The sequence below is a fragment of the Netta rufina genome, assembly GCF_964035555.1.
Source record: "Netta rufina genome assembly, chromosome: 16".
Classification (NCBI taxonomy): domain Eukaryota; kingdom Metazoa; phylum Chordata; class Aves; order Anseriformes; family Anatidae; genus Netta; species Netta rufina.
This window is the reverse complement of record NC_140140.1, coordinates 4,314,233-4,326,409: the sequence shown is the minus strand read 5'-3', so window position 1 is coordinate 4,326,409 and position 12,177 is coordinate 4,314,233. Positions and strand designations below refer to the sequence as shown.

The following is a 12,177-nucleotide window of genomic DNA, read 5'->3' as shown; positions in this document are numbered from 1 at the left end:
GAACCAGCAGCGTGGCACGGGGCCACCACAGCAGAGGCTTCCACCTATCAAATGTATGACACTGAAGTTTTAAGACTGGATTCTTTAAGAAAAATCCTGTCCTAGATAAAGCTCTTTTACAACTGTTTGAATCAGTGAATTTTTCTTACCTTCTTACTCTTCTTAGCAGAGAGCTGTTGCAGGGAAGAGGAGAATTTAAAGAGGATTTCTAATAAATCCATTCACCTTTATGGCCTCAGAATAGGCGCTAGTCTGCATATTTATTAGGCACATGTTGTGAGCACACAGGCACACACCTGCTGCCACAGCACAATAAGTTTCTAGAACATAACTTAGCAGCACCCAGGGGCATTACAAGAAGCACGCTGGACACAGAAGGAACAAATGGCCACTAGATATGGCTTGTGAAGAAGAGAGCAGAATAAGGGTAATGAATTGAAAGCCTGAGGGCGTATAAAGACAGAAAAAGTTTGTCAAAATCTATAGGTTCAACTGTACAGTATATAGAGAACAATAAAAAGGAGTGGAATTGAAGCTAGTTTTCTGAAGACACGAATTCCCTGAAGTTGACTGATAAACAGCAGTATTTCTCACCTCCTTTTTTCTTTAATGGGATTCAAATAATCAATTCACTTTAATTGCAACAGCACTGTTTTCCCCACCCAAGCGAACAAAGCACAGGATGACCTTAATTGCATATAACAGGCTGTTTATGATTAAACAAGTAAAAAATGATTGCACCACAAAGCATCATGTAATAAATACAGTTATAGACAAACAGTCCTACGGCATCAAACCACAATTCATTCCAGTCCAGCTGGCTGCTTGCAGGTCAAGCCTAAACCTCGATACCACCCTGCACAGCCCTCCTCCAGCACCCTACAAAGCAGTTGTTTGCACAGCTCACTGGGCAAGTATCCAAACTTCTGCTCCTACGTCTACCTTATAGGTTCTGGGGTGATACTGTACAGGAAAAGGGGAGCAGGGTGTTGTGCAGACCAGCTCACAATTGCAAAGCAGCAGAAAAAAGCCTCACTCATGCAGTCCCAGAAGAGAAGCCCCCAAATTACTGTCCACCTCTGGCTAGTGAGGGGTTTCTCCATCTCAAAGCAAGACTAAACAGTATTAATGAAAACAGGATTTTTTATTTTTATTATATATATATTTTTATTTTTTTTAATTAAGCTTTCTGAAGGGTATTAATTGCTCTAGCAGAAAGGTCATCCACAAAACCCTGCATCAACCCTTTTGTAGTTCTGACATTAAAGAAAAAATTACCTGGTCACATACTCTTTTCTGCCATGGGACCTTTTGATGTTCTGTGCAGAAGATGGATGGTACTTACTGAATGAGCAACTATTCAATATTTTGTTTTATTCTTATTGTTAGCTGTGTGGCCCCATGCATTATTTACTGCATACTATGCAAACTGATCTCTACAGAGATAACTATCAATTTCCTCTTGAATTTCTCTACAGTTACAGAATTCCTATTCCCTCACAAATACTCACCACTCAGCCCTATAGCACGATCTCCTACTGGCTCCCTGCTTTAATGATTTGGGGATTAAGGGAAGATTTTAAGGGAAGATTCCCACTAATTCCATATTCCTCATTTGAAGCCCCCAGGGCTTTTCAGCATCCTCAACCTGCATCATTCCCACATACAGGAAACAACACTGCTGATTTCAGCTGCAACTATCTTATGTCTTCTTAAACCCTTCAGATATTAAAGCCTGTGTCAAAAATCAGCCCCCATTGGGATGACAGCCAGCAGCTACCTACAAAAGCTGGGCTTTGAACAATTCACCCAGAATCATTTGGGAACTGAGTTCCCAGAAGTTGTGATCCTTACCCAAAGTCCAGTGCTGTCAGAAACTTATTGACCTCAGCGGGTATTTAATCAGATGAATTGGAAACAGTTGAAAAGCATTGGTGTTAACATCACTTACACTTCTTACATGCTTAATATGACATGCTCCTTTTCCTTAGGACAGCTCCTCCACCTTTCCCTCTTCAATAGCTTTATAAGTTAGACATCTGGAGAAAAAAGCCTGCAGTGGATTAATCAATTTTTTTTTTCTCAAGGAGTGCATTACTTTTTCTCCACAGAAGACAGTCAATTATTTTGTCCTGTCTCAATTAAAACGACTCAGGCAACAGGGTTTCCACCATCTCCTTTGGGATACAATTCTACAGCCGCATGGATCTGTGAAAAGATTTTCCTAATGCTCAAAGTAAATTATGCTCTTGTTTCAATCTTATTCTATTACCCTTGGTGCACATTAAATAATTCCTCCTCCTTCCCTCTGAGGTGCTCTCCCTTTCACAGCTCAGTTCTCAGCTGCAGGTCCAGAAGCTAAATATATTTAGACATTGTACAAGTTTGCTCAAAAGGGAAGAAACTGCTGGTCGCTTCTAGGTCCTCTCAATACTTTGTCACTCCCAGGAATAAGATTAACGCCAGGGAATATTCCAGGCAGGAAAGGAAAAATCCCAAGCATTTAGTGAAGGCAGAATATTTCACTTGCTGCGTATGCAGTTCGAAAAGCGAACTCCCTTCTAAAACAAGTCTTGCTCACCCAGAAATATACCATCACCCATCAGTCCTCTCAAATCCTCAGCAGCACTCCCAGATTTTTCCCATCCAACTCAAAACAGCTTTGTATACATTTATGCCAGATCTATACTGCGATTTTGCAAAATCGCAACTTCCCAAGGTTAGGGCTAAATTTCTGCCTGCGGTTAACTTCAACCTGATATTAATCCTCCACTCCTTGCAGTTTTTAAGTTTACCATGACTAAGAAAAGCTTACAAAGGAACCGCTTCTGAGTTTTTCCTGACCTTTAATGAAGATTATATTCAAAGTCTGATCCTGACAGGAAATCTTCCCACCACCCCCTATCCTACGCCTACCGTGGTACAGGTACGCTGCTACACACCAAATTGCCCAAGTGCTCATCAGCTCTCTCCAGAGATGTTAAATGTTAACCAGAATCACACCAGGCCAGCAGGATGGGCTCCGACCTTGCATCACCTCTTGGCAGCACATCTACTCCATTTCACATGCTTCAGGTCCCAAACACCAGCAAGGCACCCTGAAGCCAGTAACCACGGGGAAGATATGAAGGGACACAGGGAAACTGAGCCCTGTCACTACTGTGTTTATTTAACATGGTTGTCAATACAAGATCAGGAGGATCTTCTTAGGGGGTGAAGGAAAAGGATTTATTTTCTTACCACAGGAGCTAGAGCACATACATAGATACAGGCATAGGAACCACTGGAATGAAGAAAACGTCTCTTAAACAAGCAAACAGGGAGGGATTTAATGTGGCTAGCTGCTGAGTGGCCTTCAGCCACCACCAAGACTCGGCTCCAAAGCATTACTTTTCAAACATTTTCAGAAAAAAACTTAGTTTTATTGCTAGATGAGCATCAAAGTGCAAGATTAACACGGATGTCCGACGCAGCTATACTCAGTGTGTTCATTCTTTACACTAAACACACAAAGAAATGTAAATAAGCACATTAGAGAGCAAAGCTTGCCCATGTGCCAGAAGTTTTTATTATTAAAATGATGAGAAGTAGAAACTACTTTAAAAGGGTTACTTTTGCTCTGCAAGTTCATCTAAGGACAATTAATTATACTTTCTTATTTTTGCAGGCTCTGGCCTTGGCAGTCTCCAGGGTTATCCCTGTGCCAACAGAGACAGCATTTGTTTATTTCCAAGCTTTCCGCTCCTCTGATTATTGCTACCACGTGCTGATATCTGGTAGTATATAAACCATCTCCCGTTTTAAAATCATATAAATCTATATATACTGTTTCTCTAGGAGACCCTATTTATGTGAAAGGCAATTTAATCGGGAAGCTGGAACATCGCTGCGACCATTATTTTCACAGCAAAAAATCCTTTAAAAAGTATACATGAGGCTTCCTACAAGACTTAGGAAGGCTGTTATTTTGCACTAGATAATACAGACTGACCCCCACACATGCTCATGCTGGAATGTTTGAACCTCCAGAACAGCAGAACTGCTCATTTCAGAGCATTTTTTTTCCTTCAAATCAATTTTCAAAAACAGTCAGGGTTTGGTTGGTTTGGTTGTTGGTGGCTTTTCAGAAGGAAATGGCAGCAAGAAACAAGCAGCTGCCTTCACCCTGCTGATGGGAGCGATGCCTCCCAGAAGCTCACCTCAGTTTGACTGCTGCTCATCACTGCTGGGCACCGAGCTACCCAGACAGCTGCTGGGGTACAGGCAGCAGCAGGTAAATGTTTTAGAAAACAAATGCCAGCCTTTGCCTTTTACGTGCTTATCTTTTCTCGTTACTGAAATATGCAGCGTATTTCAGTAATACCCTACTACAGACACAAGAGCATTCACAGAAAGATCTCTGAAGTATCAGTGGAAGAAGAGTAACACCAGGGCAAGCTTGTTCCTGACGTGTTTCAGGCTCTTAAAATGTCAGTGAGTGGCACATGTAACAGTGAAATTCACACTTTCCTAAGCAAACGCGGAATTGGTTGTTAGTAAATTAAAGATGTTTGCATCAGCAAATATTTTTGGTTTGTGAAGAGAAGCTCAACCAGTTTGATAAAACACCACAGCGCAGCCGAGGAAGGACAACAAAAGGCAGGCACTGCAGCCCACGTTTTGGCCTAAGGGCCAATATTCACAGCAACAAGCTCTCTAGAGGTATTTTAGCTGACAAACTTACTGCCATCACCTGTCTTCTCCTTTCCATGACAGATACGCTGTGGACCTACAAGCATCAGGAACAGCAGCCAACTTCTGAGCTGTAGCTCCCAGACCATCAGGCTCCCCTTACCTTTCCCTTTTCTTTCCATGCTTTGTCCCTTCCTCTTCCCATGGCCATAGCCCCACCACACACCACTTCCATCGCCTCCTCAGAGCATCCCCCTGCCTGAAACATGTCAACATCTCAGCTGCCATCCTTGCTGCTCCCGTTTCTTCTATTCTTTTATGACTTAGAGATGAAAGCCTTCTTCAGGGTACAAAAATGAAGCATTTGTGCCTCTGAAGCATTTAACACAGGTGGCTCTTCAGCTATTTCTGAGTTGTTACACAATAAAGCAACCAAATTAGGTTTAAAACAATGAAGAGAAGGAAAAAAGGACTGTCTGTTAAAGATGCTCACTGGGGGTACAAGCTGACAGCCACCTATCAAGGTGCCACCAGGCTTCTCAGCATCCAAAGCACGCAGGTTTTCCTGCCAGCCGGAAAGGCAGGCACACACACCTCCTGGAAACTGAGCAAGTCGCACAGACAGCACCGGGAATAAGCTCAGCCAGGTTTACACAGGTGCTGCTTAGTTCTCTGGAACAAAAACTTCATTTTTGAAGATATAACTTCCATCCACAAATTTGAAAAAAATACCAAGACGTGGCATGTTTTCACAAGAAACACCTGACTGTGGTGGTAACACTTCAGTTTCATCACCAACTGCTTCTATTCGGGCATTTAATTTACACCTAGAAATACTGAATGAGATATAGGCTGCTGGCACCAAAGCGGGGACACGCTGACAGAAAATCCCTGTTCTGGAGAGGTGGACCATCAAGTACAGCACCTTCCACAGCACCTTCCCATCTTGCTGACAGAAGCACTCTTCTGCTTACCCCGCAAGTACTGCTGCAATTCCAGTAAATGTTCCTAGAGAGCCCCAGCTACAGCAGGCACAATCCATTGATCCCTTTCTTCCCCCCAACTTTCAGCCATTCTTCTACTGGGTAGTGACAGCCCCGTGCTCTTTCACCAGACACTTGTCCCATCAGTCGTCATCATTGCCCGTACTTGCCTATTCAGGCCTTTCTTTCCATTTGCAAAGCTGCTGCCTCCGTCCCTGGGGAGCTGAGCTTTGAGTTGATACTCAGGGCATGAAGGTGCACAGCCACGGGTCCCTCCAGGAGCAGGGCTGGATTCAGCAAGTCACCAAAAACACGTCTCAAGAAGAACAGACCCAGTACAGCGCAAAGGCCTGCTCCTGCTCAAGCTGGTAATAGCGTTTTCCTCCCATTTGAGGAGGGGTGATGCCCACATAAGAGATGAAGGCTGGTTTAAGTGGCAGTGCTGCTCTGCACAGTGACACAGAGGATGAGATGAGCAGAACTCGGCCGTCGCTTGCCTAGCACAGAGCTGTACGGGCACAGTCACCAACTCACAGCCCAGGGATGCTTCCCTGCAATCCAAAGTCATCCCTTGGGATCAAAACCAAGATAATGGGTAGGCCATACATGAAAAAAGCCCACGGTAACCTCCACTGATTTTGTTACGTAGGATGTGGAGACGTTTCAGCTAACCACAAGCTGCAATACAGGACACTGAGTGCTTCCAGCACACCATAGGCGGCACAGCTGAATAAAGACGTTCATGTAACTGGAGGCTGCTGAGGCTGCAGCACTGCTTGGTGCCCACACAACATCATCAGCTGTCAAAATCCCACAGCCTTTCTGAGAGATCAACTCAAGATTCAGGAAACAAGAGCCAGATCCCACCCGCCCAGAGCTCACAAGCAGCTCAGGCAGGAGCTGCGCACTCCCAGCCACGGCACAGTTTCCTGAGCCCACCTGAATTCCCACACCCAGAGTCCCTGAGGTCTGTCTGGAGAAAGGAGGAAATCCAGCGGCTGCCCTTGAAGCGACTGACAAGGGCTGGTTAACAGCAAACAAGAAAGCCAGAGGAGGCCAGGCACTACGCACGCTCTTCCTGCGTTTTCTTGTTGCCCCTTTGACTGGGGCTTGTTCACAGGTAGCTTACGCTCCCTGGAATTGTGTCATCTTTAATTAACCATGGCTCTAAGCAACACTTACAGTCATCATCTCCAGAGGTCCTTCTTTCCTGTAACTGGCTGACTGCGCTGTCTCTCCTGGAGCACGCCGTGCCCTGCCAGCCAGCCTGCACAGCATCCGGCATCTCCGGCCCACGGTGATGGATAGGAGGTATTTACCAGATATTAAAAAACAAGTGGGCCTGATTAAGTGATGTATAGCCTGATTAAGACATAGTAATCACCCCTCCTACCATGAAGATGTATGATCTTTAGGGCTTGCATGCAGTAACGAACACCAGAGGCAATCGCTCGCTGTGTTGTTAGCGTCGTGCAGAGGGCCAGGCGGTACGATGCCTGTACTGATGCCACCACTGAGCAAGTGACATCCAGGAGTAAGAGGCAACACAGGGCCAAGGGGGGCACAGGTCATAACATAAGGTTTAAAAAAAAAAAGCAAGTATCATCTAAATGAAGTGATATCCAAGCAGCGCTAGACAGCGAACAGGGAGCGCACCAGCAGCAGAAAAATAAGAGACCTGGGAAACATCAGTGCCACCAGAGACAAGTGACTCCTGTCCAAATACCGTGGCTTAAATGAGGCAAATAATACTGCTCCATAAAATGTTCAGAAATGCCATAAAAGCCAAGTATACCATTGTCTTCCCAGAAACAGCACCGCAGAAGCAGGAAGCATCAATCCAGGAGCTGCTCTTGGTGGAAGCGGAGTGCTCCGGTACCCCGAGGAGCCCGGGCTACAGCCCCAGCGGGTCGGTAACAGCAGGCAGCCTCTGGGTGCTGCTGCTCTGTAAATCCTCCGTGAGGACAGCCTCGTCCATCAACACACCTACAAGCACGTTTTTAAGCTTCAGCACATTGCAGCTGTGCATTACAAGACACGGGGGAAACATGCTGAAGCAGTTTCCGTAATAAATTAAGAAATCTCTTTAAAGGAGCTATGCTTTATACACAGATATACACACAGAGTGCTGCTCTTCACCCAAATACCAGGAGTTTTTATGAATGCCAGCTAAGCTTCAGGATTTCTACAGCGAAGCAGGGGAGTACTGGTATTCCTCTTGCTCACAGCAGCAAGCAAACCCACACACACCCCCACCACATTTTGGTAGCTGCATTTCAGACATCTCTGCTCTTTTTTAGGAGGTTTCTGTTAAGTCAGCCTCAGACTTGCTCATTGCCAAAATATTTGAACTTGGGTGCTAATGTTGCACACCTCTCCATTTTACGCTCAGCACTTCCCATTGAGGCACGGAACAATGCCTGCCAATACGTATCACTGTACCTCATTTATAAAATTATAATGGAAGTTACCAGCCGCACAACAACTATTATGATAAATAACAAGCTTGAAGAAAACCAACACAGACAGACTCAGCGGCACAGGAATCCTACGCTGAACGCTGTTCACAAGGACTGTCAGTGCAATGCTGAAAAGATCGGTATTTTTTTTTCCACTTAACTGGATTTTATATACAAGAGTAGTTGTTCCCGTAAGAAACAACCCTTGTTCCTATTTTTTTTTTGAGGTTCACGAAGCCTCAGACCTACATCTTTACCACTATACAGGTTTCCATGGTAACAGATGGTGGTGCCTTCTAAAAAAATACTATTATGTTCTAGAGAAAGTATCCCGAGTCGTTCCCTTAATATTGCTGAAAGCTGGAGCACGTGGGCCTGCACAGAGAGAATTAGAGACACTGAGAAAGTACAATTAAACAAGGAAAGCAGAGCTGAGGGGCTTTCAGAAGGGTGGGTGATGAAGAATAGCTCTGTTTGTAAGGGAATCGGGGAATCTGTTTTTAAGGAAACAGCCTCGCAAATGCCTTTGCGCTCCGTGACCTTTCGCAGCCGCTGCAGAAACAGGCCGTTTCACAACATCACCTTCTTAATAATAATTGTTAGAAAACAAATCAAGGCAGCCAGGAATGAAAAATAAAGTTGAATCGTAGTGCTAACAGTTCCCCAGAGGGAGCAAGAAGTGATTATTGAGTTAAATGGCTGCATTGTTAACAATTGCCACACACAGGAGCTTACTCAAAGATCCATTTTTCACTGCCAATTTACCAACAGCAAAAAATCCACGACCAAATGAACTCGTAGGAAATGAATTCATTTTCCTCAAAAAAAAAAAAAAAAAAATTCATCTCCCCTCTTCCCCTGCCAACCCGCACGTACCGCACTAACTGCCCCAGCCTGGCGAGGTGCAGCAGCCTGCGGGCAGCCAGCTGCATGCCCGGGCATCCCCGAGCTCTCCCACAGTGAAACAAGCAGTAGGAAAAAAGGAAAGAAAAATGAAATCAATGCTGACATCAGAAGAAAACCAAGCGTCCAAGCTGTCTGGTGCTCAGGTGAACAGTCCCAGCGTAAACCCACCGTCCTACTTCCCCCCCAACATCTTTTGCAGCTGGGAATGACTTAAGTCTGTTTCTCCACTCTCTGGCATGGAAAACACGCAGGAGACTGAAGCAAAGTGCCCAGCAACTGCAAGAACATTCCATGTACTCCGTGGGAGAAATGCCACACACGTGCTGGCAGCAAACAGCATTTTCCCCCTAAGCCAAGTGCTTTAATTTCTGTGATCTTAAGGAATCAGCAGTTACTAGAATGACCTGGTGCTACTTCTACTTATTCTAAGGAGCAGCTGAGGAATTAAATCAGCACCTGACCCTAAAGCTAACAAAAAGTTCAGAATTAAAAGCATGCATCTCATAAATACATACAGAGCCCGCGTGCGACTGAGAGCAATTGCTGGGGAAAAGTTATAAATAGAGCAAAAGCGACATTACATAAGGAAATAAATGTGAAGCAGCTCCCTCGGTATGAAACTAGATACTCCAAGCAAGAAGCCATCCGCAGGCTGCTGTAGGTTTGGAATATTTCTGGTTTCATCTGTCGTGGGTAAGACGAATAAGAAACTGTGCGAGTCAGGCAGGAATTTAATACGGGTTTGCCTCGACTCGTGGCTTTGCTACTTGTTAACCCAGCTGCCAGGTAAGAAAATAAATTTAGAGAACAGCCAACTTCTTGCACAATGCTTTTTTGGGATGTTCGACAAAAGGCTGCCGAACAAACGGATTAGGCTTTGGGAGAAAAAACAATCAGGAGAGTGGAAGCATCTGCACCCTAATCTTATGGAGACAGCACCACCCGATGGACGATGCGGGGACGCGCCCGTGGCTTCCCTGCTGGGGACCCGACAAACTTCGCCGAAATTTCGGAGACAAAGTGCATCTGAGCAGCTTTTTTTTTTCTTTTAAAACGGCAAACTCTCGACTCTATGGACAGAGTAGGGGCTGCTACACTTCAGGGCAGACTCACAGCCGGAGAGAAGTTTCATTTAGTTTCATTCACATGAGCAGCTCCGAAAGACTGAAATAAGCTGCCCTTGTTCTGAATGGTAAAAAACATGCACTGAAATAGGAGGCAGAAGGTGATGTTCATGATTAGGAAATCTCACGGTCACTATTGCTGCGGAACTGGCGATGGAGAACGTTTAACAGCCTTCTGAAAACAGGGATCTGCCAGGTGTTTAACTTCACACGTGTTTAGCTCATATTGTATTAGTTTCCCTCAAATCATTTCTGCCCCTTAAAAAGTTTACCATTTTCACAGATCAGCCTTTTTCCCAAGCATCTGGCTAAGTGATTTATCAAAAGCCAAGGATCTAATCTGAACTGATATGGCAAGTGTCGGGAAGACAAAAATGCAGTTGGAAAAGGAAGAAGAATAGCTCCACGTATTGCTTACTCAGTGAAGAAGCTATTTAACTAGGTTAGACTCCCCAGCCTCCCTAATAAATCAGGGGACCCGTGCAGCTGCCCAGCAGCACACGCAGGGCTGTGGTTTCCCAACCCGTGCTGACCGATGCCAGCAGCCCCTCCGCTCAGCCGGGGGCTCCTGTGCCTGCTGGCCCCCCAACACCAAACTTTTTCAGCCAGACCGCACTGGAGATATTTGAAGGCATGCACAGAGCTGGCTGTGTGCTCAGCACCTGCTGCCCTGCGCTCCAGCTCTGTTCCAAAGCAGCGAGATGAAGTCCTCGGGGCTCCCCGAGTCCTAACCACGATCCATCGCTGCTTGAGACGAAGCGGGCTCCGGCGTGCTGCAGGCAGGGAAAGGAGCCTCGAGCACGGAGACTGCTCGCTACCAAGCAACGTGGCACGGGCAGGGCTGATTTCCATCACAGATACAGGCAGAAAAGGTTTTGACCAAAACTTAGAAAGCTAAATACAGCAAGTCGCGTCCTGCACCTCCGACAACTAGTTTCGAACAGAACGAAAAACCAGGGAGAGAAATCCGTATTACAAGAACCGAGGGAAGCCCCAAACCAGGCGGATCGCTGCTTTTCCCCACGAAATGGCACGGGGGTTACAAACCTCGCCCCTGGCGCCTCCCAGCACCGCGAGGTGTGCCCGCAGGACCCGGGGGGGGCCCCGCTCCTCCAGCCCGGGGCCGGGCCGGGGCCAGCCCGAGCGGCTCCCGCAGAAAGTTGCCGGGGCTGCGGGAGGCAGGGCAGGAGCCGTCGGGGAACCGGGGGAGAGGCGAAGCCCGAGACCCGACGAGGAGGAGAGGAAGAGGAGGAGGAAGGCAGCGGCTGCTCCCGAGGCTGCACCCCCTCGCCAAGCTCCCATAAAAACGGACTGGAAGCGCTGGGGGGGCCGGGCGCGGGGGTGATGCTGCCCCCAGACAGCCACCCGGCCACACAGCCACAACTTCCCGAGCTGCCGCCCCCCCGGACACCGCCGCGACCCCGCGCAGCTCCCAGCACGGAGCTGGGGGGCTCGCCCCGAGGCTGCCCAGGGCCAGCCCGAGCTCCCTGCGGGCTAGGGGGGGGCTCAGGGCGAGCTCCCCCTGCGGGAATTAGGGAAATGGGAGTGGGGGGGGGGGGGGGGGGGGGGGGGAAGAAGAGGACCCCGGGCGCCTCACCTGCGAAGCCCTGTCCCTCCGCCTTGGGCAGGAGCTGCAGCAGGAGGAGGATGGCGGCGACGCCGGGCATCCTTCCGCGGGCTTCACCTGCCCCCCCCGGGGCCGCCGAGCCGCCGCCGCCCGCCCCGCATCCCCCGCACCGGCGGCCCCGGCAGCCGGAGCCGCGGCGCTGCTCGGAGGAGCCGCCGGAGTGGCGGCGGGAGGGAGGCGGGGAGCGGCCGGGAGGCGGGCAGGGGGCGGGGGGGTCGGGGACGGGCGGGGGGGGCTCCCTCCGAGCCGCCGCAGAGCCGGCCCCGAGCACTGGGGGCAGCGGGCAGGCACCCGGAGCCCCCCCCCCGGCCCCTCCCCGCCGGGTTAAAAGCCTCCCTCCGCCGGGGGGTGCGGGCTTTTTCCGCCTTTTTTCCGATTTTTCTCCCTATTTTCCCTCTTTCTTCCTA

The 12,177-nt window shown here is 48.0% G+C and overlaps 1 protein-coding gene across 1 annotated transcript in view; it reads right to left on the bottom strand.

Annotated features, from left to right (window-relative positions):
• PTPRT (protein tyrosine phosphatase receptor type T) overlaps positions 1–11,810 on the bottom strand; it is a gene marked incomplete at both ends in the record, with an annotated part of 444,837 nt that extends 433,027 nt beyond the window's left edge. Inside the window, one exon of the mRNA XM_084296820.1 lies at positions 11,741–11,810. Coding sequence (XP_084152946.1) covers positions 11,741–11,810 — 70 coding nt within the window. The remainder of the gene's footprint in view (positions 1–11,740) is intronic.
• Between the last annotated feature and the right edge of the window lie 367 nt (positions 11,811–12,177).